Source organism: Mobula hypostoma, chromosome 13, assembly GCF_963921235.1.
Source record: "Mobula hypostoma chromosome 13, sMobHyp1.1, whole genome shotgun sequence".
NCBI classification, from domain to species: domain Eukaryota; kingdom Metazoa; phylum Chordata; class Chondrichthyes; order Myliobatiformes; family Myliobatidae; genus Mobula; species Mobula hypostoma.
The window spans coordinates 10,916,620-10,942,946 of NC_086109.1; the positions used below are offsets into that span (position 1 = coordinate 10,916,620).

The 26,327-nt window shown below is 42.3% G+C and overlaps 1 protein-coding gene across 1 annotated transcript in view; it reads left to right on the forward strand.

Moving 5' to 3' along the window:
* Window positions 1-6,926: 6,926 nt before the first annotated feature.
* The window catches only part of LOC134355853 (fibroblast growth factor 4B-like), a 42,727-nt gene continuing 23,326 nt past the window's right edge, over window positions 6,927-26,327 (forward strand). Inside the window, exons 1-2 of the mRNA XM_063066357.1 lie at window positions 6,927-6,944; window positions 25,575-25,887. Of these exons, the coding sequence (XP_062922427.1) occupies window positions 6,927-6,944; window positions 25,575-25,887 (331 nt within the window). The remainder of the gene's footprint in view (window positions 6,945-25,574; window positions 25,888-26,327) is intronic.

Sequence of the window (26,327 nt, forward strand, 5' to 3'; positions counted from 1 at the left end):
TCAAGTTCTTCACTAGCTCCTTCATATTAACACTGAGGGGAACCCTGGAGATCTCCCCCTTGCAACCATTGACCCTTTGTGCTCCAACTCTTACAACCCTGCACACTGTCTTTCCCAACAGTAGTCACCTTCATCGCCTTCTCCATCTGCTCTTCAGTTTTACATCCTATCAGCAGGTTTCCATCTCCTAAAATTCCCGCATGGTTCACTTCCCCTACTTGCCATCTGATGATATTTGTTAGCTTAAGTGGATCAATTTTCTTTACTCCCCCTTCCCCCTCAAATCTTACCACTACATTTAGCAATTTTGCCCTCAGGCCCTTCTCCTCAACTTCTCTTCCCTCACTTTCCGATCCACCTACACTAGACCCACCTCCTTTCTTTCCCTTCCGACCCTTCACCTTCATGTTCTTAGTCCCTCTCCCTACCTCTTCCCACTCAAACTCTGTGCTATTGCTGTCACCATCAGTCTCCCTCCCTGCCATCCTATCAGAGTTTGTAAGGAACCGTGTACGAATATCGTTCCAGACCGATACAGGCCGTCGGTCAATATTCCCACAGAATGTCCCCCACAACACCCCAGCAGCTCACTTGGTCCACTTCTTCCGCTCACTGTTCAATACGGTACGCGGTTCGTGGTACACGGTTCGCCAGCTGCCAGCCCTCCTCCCAACCTGTCTGTCTGTATCTTGTTTTACTGCAGTTGGCATCCAGCTTAATGGTGCATTACCACCACCCTCTGCTCCGGAATGTGCACTAGACATACATTCTAAATCCCTTCATCCAATTGCATATATATATATATATATATATACATACACACACACACACACACATATATACAAACCTACACTTCACCCTCCCATCTTTGACCATCCTAGTGTCCTATTCCTGTTTATTCGTCATATTCTATAAAAAACCCCTGTACCCCTTAAAAATGCTAAAAATACCCGGACTTGTGCTCTCTCACCCATGCCCAGCAACCCTTTTAATATGAATTACTGCATTCCCAACTCCCTTAATTTATTTCTCATCATCTCTCTCTGTATCCCATACTTCCTGCAACACAAAACTACATGTTCTACTGACTCCTCTTCCTGACATTCCTCACACAATCCTGTCTGGTGTTTCTCTATCATTTTCAATGTTTTGCTTAATGCACAATGCCCCAGCCTTAACCTAGTCCACACAATTTCCTCTCTTCTGTTTCCATTACCTACCCTAGTACCTGCAACACTCTTTTGTATTTGATATAAATGCCTCCCTTTCCCCTCCCTGTCCCATCTTTCTTGCCACATTCGGTTGACTTTTTCCCAGATTACACACTTAACCGCTGCTTTACTGATACTAATGTGCATTTCCACATTTTCTTTCTTTAACGCCCTCTTTGCCAACTCATCCACCCTCTCATTCCCCTTCACCCTTACATGTGCTGGAACCCATAGAAATTTTACCTGACCTCCCTGATTTGCAATTCTTGTAACTAACTGAAGGACTTCATAAAGTACATCTTGCCGACTGTTTGTGTGAAAAGACCTTAAACTTGCAAGAACTGAGGATGAATCTGAACATATCAATGCTTTGGCTTGTCTGGTTTTCTACACCCATTGCAACACAACCAACACTGCCAGCATCTCCACTGTAAACACCCCTAACTTATTAGATGTTCTTCTGCTGATTCCAATTTCTTTTGCTGGTATTACCACCCCAAACCTTGTCACTCCTGTTTCAGGTTCCTTCGCACCATCCGTATAAATGTGAGTATAATCACTATACTTTTCCATCACATGACAGTTAAATGCATTTACCAAATCTGTTTTATATCTTTCTTTCCTTTTTACCTCTAACAAATGCCAGTCTATGTCAGGCCATACAAGCTTCCATGGAGCTACAACTGGATAAACTACTGAAGGACTTATCCTCAGATCAAATACTCCACATTCTTTCGCGATATCATTCCCTACCCGACTAAAGGTATCCCTCTGAAACCTCCCATTTTCCCAGCACTCCTGCAACACTCCTTTAGTAGGGTGAGAATCATTGTGCCCCTGCAAGTTAGCCCAGTAGTTTGCCATCAGTTGCATCCTTCTTAGTTCCAAAGGCATTACTCCCATTTCTACCTGTAGGGCTGACACTGGTGACGTTTTAAAAGCCCCACTGCACACTCTCAAGGCCTGAGCCTGAATCACATCCAGTTTCCTTATAAGAGACCTAGCTGCTGATCCATATACTATATTTCCATAATCCAATACAGATCTTACTAAAGCCACATACATTCACACATACAAAGCTGAACAACTTGCTCCCCATTCCCTACCAGTCAAACATCTCATCACATTTATTACTTTTTTACATTTCTCCTCAACTTTCCTGATATGGTCTGCCCATGTTAATCGTGAATCAAATATAACTCCCAGAAATTTAAATGATGCAACCCTTTCTAATTCAACCCCATACATCCTTAACTTCTTCCCTACCTCAACCCTTTTCCTGGTAAAAAATACAGTTTGAGTTTTGTCTACTGAAAATCTACATCCCCAATCATAACCCCACTCCACCACTTCATCAATTGCTTCTTGTAGTTTCCTGATTATATGGTCCATGTTCCTGCCTCTTTTCCACAAGGCCCCATCATCTGCAAACAGTGACCTACCTATATCCACTGGTACTTTTGTGAAGACATCATTGATCATAATGATGAAAAGTAACGGGCTAATCACACTACCTTGAGGTGTGCCATTTTCCACTATGCACTGTTTTGATAATTCTGATCCAATCCAAACTTGAATTTTTCTACCAAACAAAAAATCTTTAATCCAATTAAAAACTCTCCCACCAAGCCCCATCTTGTGCAGTTTAATTAATAATCCTTCCTTCCACATCATATCATAGGCTTTTTCAATGTCAAAGAACACTGCCACTACTGACTCTCTATTTGCCTGGGCCTTCCTTATTTCAGTCTCTAACATAATCACTGAGTCCATGGAATTCCTTCCCTTCCTAAAACCACTCTGATAACTTGCCAGCATTCCCCTTTTCTCAAGCTCATATGATAACCTTTCTGTTATCATCCTTTCCATTACCTTACATATACTTGATGTTAATGCAATTGGTCTGTAGCTAGTGGGTTTTGACAGATCCTTGCCAGGCTTCCTTATTGGAATTACTACTGCTTCTTTCCATGCACTTGGTAATCTTCCCTCCTCCCACACTCTGTTATAAAAATGCAGCAACTTCAAGAGCACTCCTTCTCCTAGATTTTTTAGCATCACAGAGCACATCAGATCTTTCCCTGGGGAGGTTGGTCTCGATCTCTTTATTGCTCTCACCATTTCTGCTAATGTAAATGGATCATCAATTATATCATCTGTTCCTTCCCTCCTGCTTAACACAGCTGGGTGTTGGCTCATTATTCTTTCCCTTCTTCTTCTCCCTTCTTCAGACAAATTTTCTGAACTGTGTATCAGTACAAATGACTTGGCCATGACCTCAGCCTTATCCCTACTGGAGACTGCAGTTTCCTCCTCAGATATCATTACTGGATATTCCCATTCCCTTCTATCTCCTCCCATCCTCTTAATCATTCCCCATATCTCTCCCACAGGTGTTGTTCTTCCTACCTTATCGCAAAAACTCCTCCAACTTGCCCTTTTAGCTTGACGTATAGTTCTTCTCACCACTGCCTGTGCTTTCTTATATTGAACCAAATGCTGCATATTATGGGTTCTTTTAACTAGCCTGAATGCTCTATTTCTGTTTTTTACAGTCTGACAACATTCTTCTGTCCACCATGGTACCAGTTTTCTATTCATCCTATTTTTACTCCTGGGTATAGATCCTTCTGCTGCCATGATAATTGCTGAAGTCACCTGACTGTTTAATTCATCTACATTTCCAGAAATATCAATCTTTGTCAACTCTTCTTCACTCAACTTCTGGAACTTACCCCAATCTGCTTTTCCAAACACCCACTTTGGGGTTCCGACACCTGGTCTTACTTCAACTCTTTCACCCACTGAACATAAAACTGAGTAGTGATCACTGCCTACTGTTGAAGCAGTCCAAACTCCCCAGTTACTAATGCCAGCCAAGGTATCAGACACTAACGTAATATCTAACACTGACTCAGTTCCTGTTGTTATATCTATCCTTGTGCCTCTACCATCATTCATACACACCAAATCCCTTTCTTCCATCAAATCTTCAATTACCTTTCCATTTGGATCTGTAATCTGATCCCCCCATATTGTGCTATGAGCATTGAAATCTGCACACCACACTACTTTATGTCTGTTTTGTCCTTGTATCTTTAATAGGCTGTCCAAATCCGACCTTTTACATGGATCCTCCCAACCTAACCTACATTCTAAAATTTATGCTGCTTTTCTACTGATTGGCATCATGTGTTTGTGATGATTCTCAACTACATGATCAGGTCAGGTGGAGTGTTTAATTAGACAAACGTGGACCCCTTTGTTTCTCTGGATTAGGACATAGTTAAACAAGGCTGATGTGGACCCTTTTGATTGAGTCATTGTTTAACTAAGCCAACATCAAAGGTGGTGACAAATCAGGATAGAGGAGGTAGATTGAAAATCTATCTGAGTGGATCCACAACCTTTCAGTTAATGTCAGGAAGACCAAAGAACTGATTACTGACTTCAGGAGGAGGAAACTGGAGATCCAAGAGCCAGTTCTCATTTGAGGATCAGAGGTGGAAAGAGTCAACAACTTTAAACTCCTCGGTGTTACCATTTCAGAGGATCTGCCCTGGGCCCCGCACGTAAGTGCCATTACGAAGAAAGTACTGTAGTGCCTCTCCTTCTTTAGAAGTTTGCAAAGATTTGGCATAACATCTAAAACTTTGACAAATTTCTATAGCTGTGTGGTGGAGAGTATATTGACTAGTTGCATCATGGCCTGGCATGAAAACAACAATGCTTTTAAATGGAAAATCCTATAAAAAGTAACGTATATGGCCCAGCACGCCTATACAGAACACTGTCACAGGAAAGCAGCATCTATTATCGAGGACCCCAGTCATGCTCTCTTCTTGCTGCTACCATCAGGATGAAGGCACAGGAGCCTTAGGACCCCACAATCAGGTTTAGGAATCAGGCTCTTGCACCAGAAGGAATAACTTCACTCTCCCTGTCACTGATTTGCTCCCACGACTTTCAAGGACTGTTCATTTTGTGTTCTCATATTGCTTATTTAATGATATTATTGCTCTTTTTCATGTTTGCAGTTTGCTGTCTTCTGCACTCTGGTTGAATGTCCTCGGTGGGTGGTCTTTCACTGATTCTGTTACAGTTACTATTCTATAGACTTCTTGAGTATGCCCACAAGAAAGTGAATTTCAGAGTTGTATATGGTGTCTTTGATAATAAAATTTACTTTGAACTATTATGTTTCCTGGAGATACTGTGTACCCCCAGAAGAAAACAGATCTCATGTTTGTATATGGTGTGATACTTGTACTTTGATCATAGATTTACTTTAAACTTTGAACATAAACCCCATTGATTAAGTCAAGAGTTTGAGCAATGAGTGTAGGAGTTTAACTTCTTTGGTAACAAACGTTTTAAAGAGTGGGCAATTTCTGCTGTTGTGCACAGAAGGAAATTCTCTTTATTCATAACAAATCTCAATCCTTACACAGTTTGTCCTGCTGTGCTGAAAAACCTGGTGTTAGCAATAACACATACTGCAAGTCATGAAGCTGGATTTCCAGTATCTGCAGAATCTCTTGTGTTTTTGAGCTTAATAATATGAGCTTTTGGGGCTGTGGAAAGTGAATATCCATCACTTGGAGCTGTTCTGTGATCCAATGGCTGCATTCAAAGTGAAAAGGCCCACAGAGAGTGGACATAGAGAGGATGTTTTCTATAGCGGGAGAGTCTAAATCCAAAGGGCACAGACTAAGAATAGAAGGATGTCTCTTTAGAACAGAGATGAGGAATTTTTTTTAGCCGGGTAGTAGTGAATCTCTGGAATTCATCACAGCAGATTGTTGCAGAGGCCAAGTCATTGCATATATTTAAAGTGGAAGTTGATAGGTTCTTGAAGGTTACAGGGAGAAGGCAGAAGAATGGAGTTGAGAGGGCAAGTAAATCAGCCATGATGGAATGGAGGAGCAGATTTGATGGGCTAATTCTGCTTCGATGTCTTATGGTCCTAAAAGACTGATTAAACAAGTGCAAACATTCATGGAACTTGCAGCCTCGAGTAATTGACGATGTACTTGTGTCCAAGTTTATCTGTTATACCAAGATTATCTTTGATCCCCGAATTCAAGATCAAAGTTGAGTTTATTGTCATGTGTGCACAGGTGCAATGAAAAACTTACAGTTGCACATCCCATGCTGTGAAAGCATTTCTAATAGCACTCCAAGCGACAGTGTAATGCAACATCCTGTAATTTCCTGGAAGAGTGTGCATAGCTGCAGATTTTAAAACAGCTTTGTCTTTTTTTTTAAATAATCTGACCTCACTTCAGCCCTGTGAATGAACCTCACAATGTAGTGCTGTTTGCATACTCGGTTAGTCAATCGGTAGTCTGGAATTCGAAGCCCGGTTGCTGGAGACTGGCAGTAGGGGGTCCCTCCTGGAGTGGAATCGGACGACTGTCGACGTGCGTGGATGGGAGGGAGGGAAATGGCTTGCTATTGTTGTTGTGTTCTGTGTTGTTCTGGCCAGCATTATGGCTGGTATGCCGTATAGGCTCCGGAATATGTGATGACAATTGCAGGCTGCCCCCAGTACATCCCCAGGTGTGCTGGTTGTTAATGCAATCCACACATTTCACTGTATGTTTCAATGTACTTGTGATAAATAATTCTGGGTCTGGAATACTTGCATGGAAGGAATGAGAGAGATGTATAAGAATTGGCTGTTAGGAAAGATTGCTTATTCAAGAACGTAACATGGATAGTGTGCCCTGCGTGAGTCTTTAGTTATGCTGACTTCAGGAATCACTGAAATAGTCATTATAACCCTAATACTCAGAGCTGATATTTGGCCATCATCAATAGTTACCCATGGAGAACTGTAGAAGAGTCAGTATAATATCCCTATAAACTCAATGGCTGTACTCTAAGCCTTTCCGGAAAACAATCGCTGCTGAAATGTCCAAGGGGATGTGTGTTGACGACTGTTGAATTTACCTTGCCGGGTCTATGTGTCTCGCTTCGAGACTCATTGAAGAAGACCCGGCCACATAGTTAAATGCACGGCTCCAGACGGTCACAAAAACGGAATTGGATATTTACGGCAGGAGACGGCTCCTAATCGCGGACCAAGTGTGGTCTGCAAGCTGCAGAAAGAAGCGATCTTCCTGCCAGCTGGTGCCACAGTCTCTGGTATATTTCTGTGGAGACTGGAATAGCTTCATTTTACAAAGCCCCCCCCCCCCCAATCTCCACCCTCCAGGAGACACGGCAGTAGCTGTTACTGCTGCTCTCTACTCAATCCAGCATTAACCGTTCCCTGATCAGTTCTGGAAGATTGCATTTAACCAGATGTTTCTGTATTGCTGTCCTTAACACTAGATCGTAAAATCCAATCCGAGAACTTAATCTGACATCCCTGTGAATTAAGTTATCCTGTTACACTGTTTCATAATGTATCATTGACAATACCATTCCGTGCAATCATACAATGATATTTCCCCTAGTTTCCTGGAAGATTTTGCATAGCTGCAGATTAGAAACTGCTTTTAGCTTTATTTTAAATAATATGAGCCTTTTATTAAAATAATTTGGCATCACCTCAGCCCTGTGAATTAAGTTCATTATGTAGTGTTATCTGCATATTTGCATGGAAGAAACAAGAGAGATACATAAGAAATGACCGTGTATTGTTCATTCAACACCAACTCCTCTGCTTCTTCAGAAGGGTAAGGAAATATAATATGTCCCCCATAGCTTTCACCAGATGCACCATAGAGAGAGTATTCCATCTTGATATAACACAGCTTGGTCTGGCAACTGTTCTGCCCAAGATCACAACAACTTGCAGAGAGTTGTAGGCATGGCCCAGTCTATCAAGAAAAACAGCTTTTTGACTCTGTCTATACTCACCAAGGCTTTGGAAAAGCAGCCAACATAATCAAAAATCTTTCTCACCCCAGTCTTCTCTCTCTTCTCCCACGTTTCATCAAGCAGAAGATTCAAAATCCTGGAAGTGTGTACCACCAGACTCAGGGACAGCTTCTATCCTGCTGTAAAAAGACTCTTGAATGGATATCCTAAATGACAAAGACAAGCTCTCGATCGCTTAATCTACATCATCATTGCCCTTGCACCTTAATTGTCTACCTGCAAAAGACTTTGCCCGTAGCTGTAACGCTATGTTCTGCGTTCTGTTATTGCTTGTCCCCTTTGTGATACCTGAATGTACCAATACAAAATGCTGGAGAAACTCAGCAAGTCAGCCAGCATCCATGTAGGAGAATAAACAGTTGGCATTTTGGATTGAGACCCTTCACAGGACTGGAAATGGAGGTAGCAAAAGTCCTTATTTCCTTTCCAAGTCCTTATTTCATGATGAAGGGTCTCATCCTGAAACATCGGCTGTTTATTCCCCTCCATAGATGCTGCCTGACTTGCACCAACATAGCTTACCCACATACGTACTAACCCTAACCCTTAAGACTTTGGAAAGTAGAAGGTAACCAAAGAGGAAACCTATGGAGTCATAGGGAAAACATGCAAACTCCTTACAGACAGTGGTGGGAATTCAACACCAACCTTCCCATTGCTGGTTCTGTAAAGTATTATACTAACCATTTCACTACTGCCTACTTACATTTGGAATGATCCATCCTGGATGGCATGAAAAACATCTGAGTTTATGTAAGAATAATAAACCAATTACCATTTACTAAGGTATTATAATCTTCAAAATGTGCCAAGTGTGAGCCATCAATTAAACTGGCAGGCTCTTGTAAGTACTGTTTTTTTAATAATTTGTATCAAAGCCAAATTATAAGGATTTAATTCAGCTAGGATGCCTGTGTCTAGAGCACCAAGAGGAAATGAAAGAAAGATGTAAATCTTCAGAGACGGGGGACAGGCCTCTGCAAGTCTGTGGTTAGGGAGCAATCACCTGTCAACATGAGGCAGCAGTCGGCCATCAAAGCTCAAATTCCATATGTTGTTTTTCAACGAGGGATTCTGCAGGTGCTGAAAATCCAAAGTAACACGTACAAAATGCTGGAGGAACGCAGCAGTTTAGGCAGCATCCGTGGAGAGGAATAAAGAATCAAGTTTTGGGCTCTGGGACCGGGACCCTTCTCTCTGTTTTCCATTCCCCATTCTGGCTCCTCTCCTTTACATTCTTTTCCTCTCTCACCCGCTTATCCCCTCCGGCCTCCTTATCTCTTCCCTTCACCTGCCTATCATCCGCCTCCAGCACCCTTTCTCCCATGGTCCATACTCATCTCCTATCAGATTCCTCCTTCTTCAGCCCTCTACCTTTTCCACTTATCACCTCCCAGCTTCTCACTTCATCATCCCTTTCCGACCCATCCACCTTTCCCCCTCACCTGGCTTCACCTATCACCTTCCAGCTCGTGCTTCTCTCCCGCCCCCTCCCCACCTTCTTAGTCTGGCTTCTCCTCTCTTCCTTTCCTGTCTTGATGAACAGTCTCGGCCCAAAACATCGACTGTTTGTTCCCCCTCATAGATGCTGTCTGACCTGCTGAGTTCCTCCAGCAATTTTATCTGTGTGACATGATTTCTAAATATATTTTGTATTACTTTATTGAACACCAAAAACTATTAAGTTGTATGTCCAGTAACAGTGTTAAATACACACAGTTTGTGGACAAGGGCAATCAGCATGTCATGAGCCCTTTGGGCCTGTACGGCAAACCGTAGAGCATTGGGCTCCAAGTTTTCGAGAGTACCTGTATTTGTTAATTGATGGCTTAACTAGAGCTATTAACTCCTTGTGCTTTCTGTTTAATCTTGTCAAGTTTATTTTGAATGGCATAGGTTTTCCGTGTTCTGTGATTATTTAAGGCGGACTCCTGATTAGAACTGATTGCGGGGTCCTTGTTTTGAGAATGATTTGCTTTGCGGTGTCGCTTGGTTAAGCCACCGAAGTTCTGAAGGAATTCCTATGTATAAACTCTCGTTTCCATCTCTATGTAGAAGTCTGTCCTTCCTTTGCAGCTGGGTTCAGTCATCACCAGCGCCTCCGTGACAGGAACGCTATCGGACTGGCAATGGTGATCTTATTTAAAGACACTGCAATTACGAGGGGCAACAGGATTAACTCCAGCACCTATTTCTTGTTTTTCTCGTAATGCAGAAGTCCTTTGAGTTTGGCACCGGTGCCTGACGACTGAATGCTAAGCATAACAGCAAGGCCTATCATTGTTTGATGTCCAGCGCAGTTCTGCTGTTGGAAAGGGACCTTTTTAAATTGAAATATAAGCTGGACTACTGCTCCTTGCAACTCCATATGAAGCCAAACTGTTGGTAAGACACTGGGAAGGATCTGTTAGCTGTGAGCTCCAATAAATAGAAGGTGAATTCGATGGTGTTTTTGACAGACTGAGTTTCAGGAATAGATGAGGTATATTTAAGTACCACGTTATATTAGCATGTGATTAGTCATTCAGCAATGCTATAATATGAGTGGGCGCCACTGTGTCCAAGCAGATGAGAGTCCGGAGATCTCAATCAGAGTTAAAGGGCCAAGTGAATTCTTTGCTTTCACTTATTGTAAGAAATTGATAAAGTTTGCGAGTAAGATCACTGCTTGGGTTCTTAATGAGGGGGCTGCCTGTATCCAGCCCAATCAGACAGAAGTGTTCTTTTTGACTTAAGTTAGATGTGTACTGTACTTGTTACTGCAGGAGACGGGTACTGGAACTTGCCGCAAAGCACAATGGTTCTGATCAAGCTCTTCTGAATGAAGTCGTGGGGTCATAGAGTACCACAGCACTTAAAGGCCCTTCTGCCCATCTAGTCCATGCCATCCTGGTTGTTTGCCTAGTCCCTTCTACTTGAACCCTAACCATAGTCCTCCATACCTCTCATTCATGTACCTAGAGCATAGTACAGCACAGCACAGTACAGGCCCTTTGATACACAATGGTATGCTGATCTTTTAATCTACTCTAAGGTCTATCCAACCCTTTCCTCCCGCATAGCTCTCCATTTTTCTTTCATCCATAAGTCTAATGTCACAATTGAAATGCATCTACCACAGGGGTTCCAGACCTGGGGTCCATGGACCTCTTGGTTAATGGTAGGTGTCCATGGCATAACAAGGGTTGGGAACCCCTGATCTTCCACTTCCTCTTTCAGCTCATTCCACAATCACACAGCCCTCAGATTCCCAGAAAATATTTCACCTTTCACCCTAAACCTATGACCTCTAATTGCAGTCTCACTCAACCCGAGGGGAATGATAAACTTCCTTGCTGCAACATCACAGGCACATTAGCATCAAATAAGCAGCATTCACACATAAAACATAAATTATGCGCTGTTTTTACAAGAGAGAGAGCACAATTACAACAACAAAAAAATCAAGTTCATTTCAGTGCAGTGACCATAGTGTTGTTAAACTGTAGTGATTAGGGTTGTGCCAGTGGGTTCAGGAACCGAATGGTTGAAGGGAAGTAGCTGTTCTTCAACCTGGAGGTGTGGGACTACAGGCTTCTGTACCTCCTTTCAGCAGGAGTCCTGATGAAAGGTATCAGCTCGAAACGTCGATTGTTTATTCCCCTGCCTGACCTGCTGAGTTCCTTTAGCATTTTGTGTGCGTTGCTCTGGATTTCCAGCATCTGCAGGAACTCTTGTGTTTAACTACCTCCTGCCCGATGATAGCTGCGAGAAGGTGATGTGGCCCGGTTGGTGGGGATCTATGATGTTGGATCTGGCCTTCCTGAGGAAGCACCTCCAGTAGATACTGACGATGGGGGGGAGGGATGCGACCATGATGTATTGGGCAGTGCCCATAACTCTCTGCAACTTCTTCTGTTCCTGCACATTCAATTGGCTGTTACAGGCCATGATACAAGCAGTGAGAATGCTTTCAGCAGTACTAGAAGTTTGGTAAAGTCTTCAGTGACGAGCTAAATGTCCTTAACCTTCGAAGGAAGTCATCGTCATCATTATCACTTCTGGATCTCCCTCTGCAACTAGACTTACAAATTAATTTACAATAAAGGACTTACTGGATCTCTGAGGTATAGAGGCACCAGTGATAATAAACCAGATTCTGATTCATTAAATTTTCTTTGCTCTTTGTCCAGTTAATGTTTTACACTAATGTGAGCGAGGCCTCCGTAGGTCAGGGTTGACTATGGAAGCTGTATCCTAGCTGTCTAAATACGCAAGCCTGGGCAGCACAATATGGAGAGCAAACTGTTGCCCATGTAGCAAGCTCCCCCTCTCCACGCACCTGATGAATCCAAAAGAACGGCAAAGACCAATACAGTTTGGCACCAGAGGCATCTCAGGAGTTGCCAGTCGGCGTTGAACTTAACATAAGACTGTCTTAGGGACTCCAGCTCTGGATTTTTCCCTTGAGGTTTACTCCCAAAACTTTCCCCATAGTCACAAGGCAGTGGTGGCTTGAGATCAGTTTTCCTTCTAGATGAGCTGCCAACCTCAGCGGATGTGCCCTATCTGCCCAAAGCCGCAGGTTTTAAGGCGCCAGTAGCCCGCCTTTGCCCCTTCTCCTGTCAGTAGAAATGTTTCCGCCGGGCTTAGTAGCTAGGCCACACATGAAGTCCAGTACTTGGTGCTGGACAGAAGTTATTTGAGACGCATGCCATTGGGAGCATTTAATAGGAAGTGGGAATTTGTTATACTAATGTAACAAAAGTTAAAACTATCACTTTCCCTTCTCTGTCTCCAAGTTCTATTCTGAAATGCGGTCAGTTTCCATTTTAGCTACAGATAACTCCAGTTTTAGTTCTAACTGGTTTAGTGCGGCATGATAGTAGTTTTTAGCACAACACTTTACAGTACAGGTGAGCTGGCTTCAAATCCCGCTGCTGCCCACAGGAGTTTGTACTTTCTCCCCGTGACCGTGTTGGTTTCCTTCCACAGTCCGAAGATGTACTGGTTGATAGGTTAATTGGTCATTGTAAATCGTCCCCTGATTAGGCTAGGGTTGAATGACGGCATGGTTTGAAGGGGTGGAGGGGCCTATTGCACACTGTATCTCAATCAATTGATCAATAAATAGATACATACATACAAAGATAAATATATATGCAAAAAATAAATGAAATAAAACACAGAAATCTCAATCTATTTTTCCGATCCCAACTTGCATTACCAGCCTGCTATTAAATTAAATGAGGTCACAGGCTGTTCAACGTGGAAGCCATTAAGAGTGATGGAGAAAGAGGAAAGGGGATAAGAGACTACAGTGGAACAGGAAGCAAAACGTGGCTGGTTGCTCTGGATTATATTCCAGCAGTGAATAGATGGTAATTACGTCCCTGTGCACAAGGGACAAGGATATGAACAGTACACCATTCCTTAAATGATTCGGAGGGTAACTGGAGACAGGCTACCACAGGTTAAGCCTATTCAGTCTGAACTTAATTAAATAAATCTGTGGATTATGAGCAACTGGATGTTCAGAAACAAAGCAAAAATGCAAAACTCATTATTACTTGATGTGAACTACTTTAGTCAAATTAACAAAGAAAAACTTCATTGAATGTGGATGTAGTCTTTGATTATGATTGAATATCAACACAATGGCCCTAATATAGAAAACAAGAGACTTACACACCATTTAGAAAGGGGAAATGTTAGACGGAAATTAGAAAATACAATTATTGTAATTGCATCAGCTTTCATGCTAGCATTTGTCCCATCTCCTTGTGGTCAGCTGAATATAGTTGAAGGAATATCAATGAAGAAATTCCATGGAGCATTTCCGAGAGAAACACAGCCATTCCCCAGGCAAGGACAGGATGTTTACGTGGAGCTCAGTGCTATGCTCCATCAGGACTCCACCGCAGCCTATCCTGTGTTATTAAACAATTATCCCGAGCTTGGAACTAAGTTGCATTTTTAAGGCAACATTGAAGGATTTTAGTGATAGTTTGAAGTTTGGTTTCAGGATGTGGGTATTGACAGTGTTTCTTGGCTATATCCCAATGCCCCTAAGGAGGTGAGCCCCTGCAGTCCATCTGCTGAAGGTGCCTCCATGTTTCTGTGACAGAGTTATGGAGAGAAACCGAAGGGAAACAGGATCTTTGTCTCACAGTCACCTCATTGACCGTCAAGGTCCTGTTTTATTCTTCCTATATTCCTACTAAACCCCTCCCCCTGTAGCTTCTTCACAGTTTGCAGAGGATGGTTAACCAAACAAACTGCATGTCTTTAGGATGTGGAAGGGAACCAGAGAATGCAGGGGAAGCTCACACAGTCACATGGAGACTGTGCAAACTTCACACAGGAGGATAGGGATGCCTTAGAGAGGGTACCGAGGAAATTTACCAGAAAGCCGCCTTGATTAGAGAGCCTGTCTTAAGAGGAGCAAGCTAAAACATTTCTCTTTAGAGAGAAGGGGAATGAGAGGTGACTTGATAGAGGTGTACAAGATGCTAAGAGGCACAGACAGAGTGGACCACCAGAGATTGATCCCAGGGCAGTAATGGCTAATACAAGGGGGCATAATTTTAATGTGATTGGAGGAAAGTATGGGGGGGTGGATGTCAGAAGTAGTTTATGTACACAGGGCGTGGCGGCTGCTTGGGACACCCTGTCAGAGATGGTCGTAGAGGCAGATACTTTAGGGACATTTAAAAGCCTCTTAGATAGGGACATGGATGAAAGAAGAAAGATGGATGGCTATGTGGGATGAAAGGATTAAATTGAACTTAGAGTAAATTAAAAATGGAAGGAAAACAGAGAAAACCCACAAAGTAGAGAGAATGTACAAACTCCACGCAGGGTTAGTCCAGGGTCAGGATTGAACCCACTGTCTCGGAGCTGTAAGGCAGCAACTCTACTATCTGTGCCACTCAGCAGCCCTTCCTTGGCTGGGGGTTCCTAGTGTTTAGACCCAGTGACAATGGGCGAACAGAGGTGCATTTCCAAATTGCAGAGCAATTTGGAAGTAGCGGAAATGCTAACGCTCTCTTGTATGCTGTCTCGGTCCTTGGGAGGTGCTGTTGAAAGGCAGTGTCAAAGGGTCATACAGATTGGAAACAGGCTCCTCGGCCTGAATGTTCCATGCTGATGAAGTTTCTCATCTAATCTGGCCCCATTTCCCCACATTTGGCCCATATCCCTATAAAGCAGGGGTTCCCAACGTATTGTATGCCATGGACTCCTACATTAACCGAGGGGTCGATGGACCCCAGGTTGGGAACTCCTGTTCTGAACCTTTCCTATCCATGTACCTGCCTCAAACACTGCCTCTGGCAGCTCTTTCCATATTTTATCACCCTCGAATAAAAAAGTTGCCCTCTTCTTCTTCTTCTTTGTCTACTGTCTGATATGCTACTGGTGTTTGGGGCAGCAATGAATGTCCTCAGGCAGGTCTGTATCTCTGCCCCTCATGAGTTGAACACTCACGCTCACCCTTGTCATCCTGCTGTCTCTATGCTGAGTGTACACACCTCAATGTCTTCCCCGGTTTATTCTCATAATGTGTCCAAAACCGAGCTGATGCTCTCAGTTGTCTTTATGGTGCCTTTCCCACCGTACATGGTGGAATATTCAATTTCTTTAGTAATGGGGATGTGTACCTGAGTAAATGTTGTTTGCATACTGTATTTAAGATGGATACTTCTGTTTATTTTGTAATATGATTGTAGCAACATTATGGGGTGCATCATATTCTAATTCATGTGTCATCTCAAGTTAATTAAAGATGACATGTCCCAGTGCCAAATCAAAGGAGTCCATCACCCTCACTCTGCAAGAGGAATATGGGCTGCCAGGAGTTCAGATTGGACAAGAATGGTATAAGGATGTTATTGTGTTTTCTGGTAGATATCTTTTTGTAAATATTGGCAGTTTTCTTTTTGTTATTTTCATTAATTTTTGTAAGTTTAATTTGCACCTATTAAACACCCTTGCACTAAAGTGTTAAGCTACTCCAGCCATTTTTTTTTCCTTTGGTCACGGCCCATGTTTTAACATGTATTATAGCTGCTTCTGTATTTTTCTAGAAGCTTCCTAGTTTTCCACAGTAGGTGTCACACCACTTGAACCTGGCTATTTTACAGATTAAATGTTAACGCTGGAATGTTGTTTCTGTTCAGTCTGAGTTAGTTTTTGTAGAGAACACTCACAACTTCTTTGTTATTGCTGCTTTCTTCTTTTTCGATCTTTTTATTAGTTTCATAATGATAAACATAATATAGTATTGATACAAAGTTATTGGGATTACATTGTTGTAACTAACATATTTAAATATAAACCCAGTTGACACACAGGTATTAAACCTCCCAATCATACAGGATACAAATATAATATACAAAAAAAAATAACATGAAAAGGAAAAAAAAATACACCCCAAAAGAAAAACTAACCTAAACAATGCTAACCAATTAAACTAAAGAAAGAAAAACATGGGCTGTTATGTAACATCAAAAAGAAAAGAACCATTAATGTCGTCGACTCTGCTCCTCTCGACATATATTTTAAAAAATAGAACAGGTTTGGAAAAGGTCAAATTACATCATATGGAAGTGTTGAATAAATGGCCTCCAAGCCTTTTTGAATTTAATAGAGGGATCATAAATAACACTTCCAATTTTTTCTAAGTTTAAACACAACATAGTTTGAGAGAACCAATGGAATTTATTGCCTCTTCTTTGTTTTATTTTTGTTCCTGTACACTTATTAAAATGGCCATAAGCAACAAGCTTTATGCCTCATTCTTGACCTCTGAATTTCTTGATCACAAAAACACCAGGATCCAACAGGGTCTAATTGAAATTTACAAAATTGTGGCACAGTAAGACAGACTGGAAGTGGGGAGAGGGATTACCATAGCTGGAGTATCTGGACTGAGAGATGGTAGTGCCAGGTAATAAGGTAACAGATTAAGAGAAATTTCTTCACTCAGAGTAAGCTGAACATTGGGAATTCACGACCACAGTGGTCCATAATGTATTTCAGAAGGAACAAGATGCATTCGAGAAACAACAGGAGTACAATCTATCTTACTATTTTCAAAGTTCAAAGTAAATTTTATTATCAAACTACATATGTCACCATATACACCACTGAGATTCATTTTCTTATGGGTAATAGTAATATAGTAACTATAACAGGATCAATGAAAGATCAACCAGAGTGCAGAAGACAACAAACTTCAATAAACAGCAATAAATAACGAGAACATGAAATGAAGAGTCTTTGAAAGTGAGTTCGTTGGTTCTGGGAATATTTCAGTGATGGGGCAAGTGAAGTTGGGAGTAGTTCAGAGGTTCCTTTATTATCAAAGTATACAACTCTGCAATTCTTTTTCTCCAGATAACCAAGAAAGAAAACAATTATAGCAGGATTATCAACCCCCAAATCCCCACATCCTGCACAGAAAACATAAACAAAAACAGAACAGGCACATCAACCTACCAAATCCCCCTCCCCGGCACACAAAAAAATTAGAAAGATCAGGCAAAAAACACAGAATATAAGAAACTATAAGACTGAATAAAAATCCATGGTCCATGTCCATATTCCTATCCATATCCAAAATGCAGAAAACCTGGATAACATTCTCCAGGCACAATGGCAGCCTCTCCCCTCTAGGGCAGCAGAGCAATCCCATCAGGGATAAAACACAGGCAGCCGGCGCTCACTCTCTGCATTCGCCTTGATGTTTCAATCTCCCTCGTCGCTTTAATCCTCTTTTGTTCAAGAGCCTGATGGTTGAGGGATAGTAGCTGTTCTTGAACCTGGTGATTTAAGTCCTGAGGCTTGAGCACCCTTCTTCCCGATGGCAGCAGAGAAGAGAGGTGGTGGGGATCGCCGATGATGGACAGTGTTTCATGTGGATGTGCTCAGTGGATGGTGGAGGGTGGGGGGGGGGGCTGTACCCATGATGCACTGGGACGAATCCAATACTTTTTGTAGGATTTCCATTCAAGGGCATTGGTGTTTCCATACCAGGCCGTGATGCAGCCAGTCATAATACTGTCCACTACACATCTATAGAAGGTTGTCAATTTTAAATACCATGCCGAATATCTGCAAATTCCTAAGGACTATAAACCCAGCATTACAATAAATAATAAACAAGACAATAGGCACAGTGGAGGGTATAGTAGGTTGGTGTCAGTCCACGCTCTGGGTATTGTGGAGTCTGATGGCTTGGGGGAAGAAACTGTTACATAGTCTGGTCGTGAGAGCCTGAATGCTTTGGTGCCTTTTTCCAGATGGCAGGAGGGAGAAGAGTTTGTATGAGGGGTGTGTGGGGTCCTTCATAATGCTGTTTGCTTTGAGGATGCAGTGTGTGGTGTAAATGTCTCTAATGGCAGGAAGAGAGACCTCGATGATCTTCTCAGCTGACCTCACTATCCGCTGCAGTGTACTGCACTGCTTCCGCAAAAACAACAAAGGAATTTCATGACCTATGTGAGTGATGATAAACTTGATTCTGCTATGGGTCTCTATTGTGGACTGAGAGTGGGAAGGGGGCAGGGAGAGGGGAATCATGGTTGGGAAAAGGGGAAGGGAGAGGGGAGGGAATAAATCAGTTGTTTGGAATCAATTGTGCTTGTCTGGTGCGTCAGGGCTGGGTGTGTCTGCACCTGTGCTACCCCTACTGCCTCTGGCTCTCCTTCTCTGCCACTTGTCCCACACCCCTCCCATGGCACTCCACCCTTGCCATTCCCAGCATTATTCACTCATGCCTGATTTACAAACTCACCCTCTGCTCCGTGCTAACATGCACAGTACTGTGCAACAGTCGTAAGCACCCTAGCTATAAATATATACTTACACCTTTTGCACAGTGCTCTATATTTTATGTATTGCTCTATACTGCTGCCACAAAACAACAAATTTCATGATTTATGATAATAAACTTGATTCTGATTCTGGTATGAGATGAGAGCGGGGATATGGTGAATGACCATGATCGAACAGAACAACCAGCAGGTTCACAGGGTTGAATGGCCCACTGCTGTTCCCATTTCTCAAGTTTCCTTGAAACTCGAGGAATGCTTCCCACAGGAGTTGCCCCTGCTGTTCTATAGGATACGCGGCTCCAAGGTCGCAGATACACAAGTCCCACTTGTTAAATGCTCTCTGCCAAAGCTGGTGCAGTTCAGTGCGATTACATCACTGAACTAGCAACCAGAGTTCTGAAACAATAGTCCATCGAGGAATACAAGTTCAAATCCCACCATGGCCACCTCAAAAATCAAAAAGAAACCTCAAAGTGAAATTTGTCATCCATGTTAAGTAGATGTTAATGTATACCACCTTGAGATTCATTTTCTTGCAAGTATTTACAGGAAAATAAAGAAATACAACAGAATTTATGAAAAACCATGCATAAACAAAGACTAGCAAACAACCAATGTGCAAAAGATGACAAACTGTGCAAATGAATAAAGATAATACTGAGAGCACAAGTTGCAAAGAGTCGTTGTAAGTGAGTCTGTAGGTCATAGAATCAGTTTGGAGTTGTGGTGAGTGAAGTTATCCACGCCATTTCAGGAGTCTAATGGTTGTGGAGTAATAATTGTTCCAGAACCTCATGATGTGGGACCTTCTGCCCAATGGTAGTGGTGAGAAGAGAGCATGGCCTGGATGGTGGGGGACTTAGATGATCTGACATACAAGTCAGTAAACGGATGTGGAATTGGAGATACTCTCAGTAGCGGTAACTATGAAACTTCTAGTTCTTGCAAAACCTGATCTGGCTCACTTATGTCCAGCAGGGAAGGAAGCTTGTCACCCCAGTCGAGTCAAGTTTATTGTTGTGTGCACAAGCACAGTGAGGAATAGGGACAATGAAATACTTGTCTGCAGCAGCGCCACAGGCATGTGCGTTCAGACAATACATAGAGCATATATTCTACATCAATCACACAAGGCAGTGAAGAAAAAGTTCAAAGTTCATAGTTCAAAGTAAACTTCTTATCAAAGTACAGATATGTCACCATATACAGCTCTGAGATTAATTTTCTTGCAGGCATGCTCAATATATTCAATAACTAGTAAAACCAATGAAAGACCACACCAACAAGGTGACAACTATGTGCAAAAGACAACAATGTGTAAATAGAAAAGAGAAAGTAAAAATAAAGCATAAATAAATATTGAGAACATGAGATGAAGAGTCCTTGAAAGTGAGTCCATAGGTTGTGGTAGCAGTTCAGTGATGGGCGAGTGAAGATGAGTGAAGTTATCCCCTCTGCTTCAAGAGCCTCATGGTTGAGGGATATTAACTGTTCCTGAACCTGGTGGTGTGAACCCTGAGGCTCCTGAACTTCCTTCCTGATGCCAACAGCAAGAAGACAAGATATTACTGCAGAAACAAAAACACAATTGGAAGCAAATCCGAGTTGGTGTAAGAGGTAGCTGTAGTGTTTTGTTGCTGAGGTAGGGTTAGGATTGTGCAGATTGATTCAAGAGCCTGATGGTTGTAGAAAAGTAGCTGTTCCTGAACTTTCACGCTCGCTAATGTGCTTGACTCTCAACTTCAGGGTAACATACATCAAAGTTGCTGGTGAACGCAGCAGGCCAAGCAGCATCTATAGGAAGAGGCGCAGTCGACGTTTCAGGCCGAGACCCTTCGTCAGGGTAACTTCAGGGTAACTTGGGTTTGGTGACAAATTCTGGCAGCAATGCCAACTTGCCATGACTGAGTGAAAAAGATACATGAAGGATTCAGGGACCTTATGGATTCCTGTAAGTCTCATAGAACAGTAGGGATTGTCTGGTGATCTCTCTCAGTGATGGTGCAACATTTAAAATTGTTGCATATTTGTGTACAATTATGTACCTCTTGAAGTTGGGAGCTGCCCCCAGAACATCCTCGGATTGGTCATTGACGCAAAACAATGCATTTCATTGTATGTTTCAATATTTCCACGCGCATGTGACAAATAAAACATATCTAATCTTTAATCATTAATGTCGCAACCATTGAGCACATCTACATGAAACATTGACATAGAAAAACAGCATCCATCACCAAAGATCCTCACCACCCAGACCATTCTCTTTTTTTGCTGCTGCCATCAGGTAGAAGGTGCAGGAGCCTCAGGATTCATACCACCAGGTTCAGGAACAGTTACTACCCCTCAACCATCACGCTCTTGAACAAAAGGGGATAGCTACACTCATTTAAGGACTCCATTATATTGTTAATTCATGCTCGTTATTTAATGCTATTTATTTACATCTACATTTGCCCAGTTTGTTTACAGCTAACAGTTCCTGATGTTGTTGGTGCGTGGCCAAGTGGTTAAGGCGTTGGACTAGTGATCTGAAGGTTGTGAGTTCGAGCCTCAGCTGAGGCAACGTGTTGTGTCCTTGAGCAAGGCACTTAATCACACATTGCTCCTGCACGTTTATAGCCCAGCGGCGGCTGTGGTGCAGTATGGACAAGACAAGACAAGATGTTTACAGTTTACATTTACTAATTCTATAGATTTGCTAAGTTTGGCCTGTAGAATCTCAGGGCTGTATGTGGTGACACGTATGTACTCTGATAATAAATTTTACTTTGAACTTTGAGCAAGAAGGCCCTAGCACTGATGAAGGCAAGTCTCACAGAGAACTCTTTTACATCAATTTCAGATGCAGCCAACTATGGTGAAGGACAGAATACTTATGTTTTTTTTATAAAAAAGAAATCACTACAAGAAGCATCTGCAGGAAATTGTTCTGGTGGAAAACTCTCCTCAGAACTGAAACATTAAGAAATCAAACTTGTTTTACGTTACAAGGAGGACTGAAGAGGGACTGGTCGGACAAAGTGTAAGGAAGGAGTTAAATTTGATACTAAAACGTGTAGCACAAAATAGAAGTTTGTAAGACTAAATGGTGTCTACTTGGAATGTGCGAATGGCCTGTTTCTCCCCTTACTGCCCAATGTTTTGTTTCTATTTTGAATGCATATCGTTAAGATTAGATACTGGTGAAGAATATTTTCCTCTGTACACACCTGCTGTCTCTATTTCTAAGTTATGTGTGTCTACTATCACTGCAGGATTTGTGTGTGTCCAGAACAAAGAAGCAGCCAGGAATAAGACATTGCAGATTCTACCCGCCCTGCAGAATGCCTCTTCCAGAAGTTCTCTTCTAAAAAGCACTTTAGAGCTACTAAAATAAAAACTTCACGTGATCTTATAAGTTTTTTCCCTTCAGACAGTTAATCTGATCAACCATTCTACTTAGCCCCCTCTATCTATTACCTAGTCACACCACTGCATTGCAGGCACTTTAAACCACATTTTATAATGCTGTTTATATTGTGAATACATGCAGATTTTATGCACATTTTATTCCATATTCATATTTTGACCTCTAACTTTATTTTTATATAATTCTTTATTATTTATAATTGCTTAATGTGGCTTTTTGCATCTTGTGCACTAACCATCACACCACAGCAAATTCCTAATACATGTAAACGTATATGGTGAGTAAATCTGATCCTTGATCCTTGATCTTTATCTCCACATTCCAGCATCAGCAGTATTTTACTCTAATTTTACTCTATGAATCCATATAATTTCTGTGAGACTTTCTTATATTCGAAGTCTCTTGCCATGAAGGCTAACATCCTATTTGCCAACTAACATCAGTATGTTAACTTACAGTGCTCTGTGTACAAAGGACACCCAGGAAATTTAGAAAACTGACACCTGTCAGAGTCCAGATAATTGTTGCTGGGATTGAACCTGGATTCTGAATATTGGCTGGGGAGAAGGTGACAGTGTGGGAACTTTCCTGTACTTAGAAATTGTGCCTTGTGTTCTTTCGTGCTAAGCTGAGATGTCTGACAATGAAAGCTGCTTTTTGGAGTTTCAACCTGGACTTTTGCAATGCGCATATCCTTGGAACGGAATCCACGGCCATGTAACTTGGAGATGGGACCGCCCCCAACTGATCCATACAGTCATCCTATGCGATGTACGGGACAACAAGGAGATAATGCAACGGGGGATGGTCTCTTCTAGATTTCTTATCAGCTGAGTATTAGTTTGTACATTTATGCCTGTGATTACTCAAAGTCAAACCCGATTTACTGTCATATGCACAAGAGCATGGAAGGAGGAGGAAAGGCGATTTGATAGCAGTGAACAAGATGATGAGAGGCGTAGATGGAGAGGATAGCCAGAAACTTTTCCCCATGATTGAAATGGCAGTATCGGGGATATAATTTTAAGGTGATTGGAGGAAAGTATAGGTGGGGATGTCAGAGTTAAGTCTTTTACTCAGAGAGTGGTGGGTGCGTGGAATATGCGTCCAGGGGTTGTAGGCTGATACATAAGGGGCATTTAAAAAACTTTTAGATAGGCACATGGATGATAGATAAATGGAGAGTTATGTGGGAGGGAAGGGTTAGTTGATCTCAGAGTAGGTTAAAAGGTTAGCACAGCAACGTGGGCCTAAGGACCTGTACTGTGCTGTATGGTGCAATGAAAAACTTACTTGCAGCAACATCACAGACACATAGCATCAGATAAGCAGCAATAAAAAAAAACACATACTTCAAACATAAATTAGATACAATTTTATAAGGAAGAATACACAAAAGTCATTTTGTGCAAAGTGATCAAAGAGATCTGAGAGTTGCTAAACTGTGGTTATTAGGGTTGTGCCATTCGGTTGGAGAACCGAGTGATTGAAGGGAAGTAGCTGTTCCTGAACGTGGTGATGTGCCTCACTTCCTTCCTTTTCTCTCATGGTCTACTCTCCACTCCAATCAGATTCCTTCTTCTTCAGCCCTTTACATCTTCCACCTATCACCTGGCAGCTTCTCGTCCCCCTTGCCCACCCACCCACCTTCCCCCTCACCTGGTCTCACCTGTCACCTGCCAGCTCATGCTCCTTCCCGCCCCACCCCCCCAAAGCCGCACCTTCTTACTCCGACTTCCTCCCCCTTCCTTGCCGGGGCTCGGCCCAAAATGTCGACTGTTTGTTCCACCCCATAGATGCTGCCTGACCTGCTGAGCTCCTCCAGTACTTTGTGTGTGTGTTGCTTAGGCCTCTCTTCCTCCTGCCCGACGGTAGCTACGAGAATCCGGTACGGCCCGGACGGTGGGGATGGCTGATGACAAGGCCTTCCTGAGACAGCGTGCGCTGCAAATACTTCCAATGACGTGTTGGGCTGAGTTCAATCCTCTCTGCGGCTACTTACGTCCCTGCAAATTTGTGAAGCTCTTGAAGCTGATGGAAACCTAATTCTGGGGAAAGCTGAAATGGAATCTTCCAAGCTGTAGGCCAGAGCCCAGGAGTGATCAGCATCCCTTGTAAGCAGCCATCAAACGCTGCTTCTTTTTCCCCCAGCCTTAGAGGTTCAAACACCACTGTGTAATATTTCCTGATCCGTGGCACCAATAGGTCACTCTGTTCATTAACCACAGGATATTGAATGTTCTGTAAAGGACTGCAACTCCCCGTCAGTAGTACTCCTCCTGGATATGTACCAAGGCTGTCAGCAGAAATGTGGGTTGTGCTGCGGAGCTGTGTGTTTATTTAACAGGATGGGGTTGAATGGAGCGGGGGAGGAGTGAGAGGAGGAGGAAATACATTCTAATTATTGAGGGAAGGGGTACTTGTCTGCACGGTGGAAAACATTCCCTCCTGGCGTGTGTCTGCGTTGTTTTAATATTTATACATAGTGAAGGACTGAAGTACGCTTAAAATCTGCAAAGACGCTTGTACGAAAAATAAATGTTTATTATAATACATATCTGCAAAATTATATATGTGTACATGTGTATATAACCACTGCTTTAAATATACCATATATATTTATTTAAAGCAGAGATTGATAGATCTTAGATTAGTAAAGACATCAAAGGTTACAGGAGAAGGCAGGACAGCTTGATTGTGCGAGGGTTAATAAATCAGCAATGATTGAATGGTAGAACAGACTCGATGGGTCGAATGGCCTGATTCTGCTTCTACGTTTTCTGGTCTTAAATCCCCTCTGCTGTTGCTACGTAGTACACTTTACTGCAGTCGGGGGCTGGTCCTGTGTAATGATGTGAGGTGATACAGTGGATTGCCTGCATTTTGAGCCTCTACATCATCGATCAAAAATAAATAGATGCCAAATTAACAAACGCTGTATCCTCCCAAAATTCCCGTTCTATTTTTTATTTTAACCTCAAGTGTCAGCACATCGAAAGGCAAAGTTCATGTGCTCACAGGACGGATTAAAAGTGAAACCTATTGGCCACCAAGTTTACACACCAGAAAAATATTGATTCTGTTAAAGGTGTTTTATTTAATATTCTCTTTGGATTTTGTATGTGTCAGCAGTACTTTAGGCAGGCTCCAAAAATAAAGAGAGCCCTGACAGACATTGGACTGAAAATCTAGAAGCTCGGTTATTTTTAGTCCATCAATTCCTTACCCACGTGTCGGTTTAAGTTGATTAGAATGTTCCACCAGGCTCCTCTCCACTGGACCTGGCTGGTTGTTCTGCTCGGCCTTCTAGCTGGGATAGCCTGCCCAGCTCCAATAGCAACGAAAGCAAGAGGGAGCTTGGAAGGGAGATGGGAGACTCTCCTCTCCAGATCCTTGCATCCGATCTCTGGGAGGAAATTAGACCTCGGCTGGGACAGGGACTATTTCACAGGAATCAAGAGAGTGAGGAGGCTTTATTGCAATGTTGGCATCGGGTTTCATCTTCAAATCACGACAGATGGACAAATTAGTGGAGCACACCCTGAAAACCAGTACAGTAGGTTGTCAGCAGCTTTTCTTGGTTTTATTCCAGTTTCTGTTTGTATTTTTTATAGACGGGCACTTACTCAGGCAAGAGATTCACTCTGTGGTGCTTAAATGTACAGGTACCTTATGCAAGATTTAAGGAAGCAATATCTCTCTTTATTGACCTTAGAAAATCAATAGGAAATTATCCTGGCCTCATCCTGAATGAATCCCACAATCTTTCAATAAGAAGTAATTTCTCTAAAAGGCTGTCCAGAATGTTATTACATGTGTTAAATTCCGCTGAATAGAATAGTCAATTACTGCAGCACAATTGCTTCCTTATTTAAAAACATGACTTATATGCAACTGGCCTTATGGAATTTATAGTGTTTTGCACTGGGATTGTGAATGTGTTGAGTTCCTGACTCATCCTCACCAGCTTTGAAATCTTATGTGTTTATGTTAAAT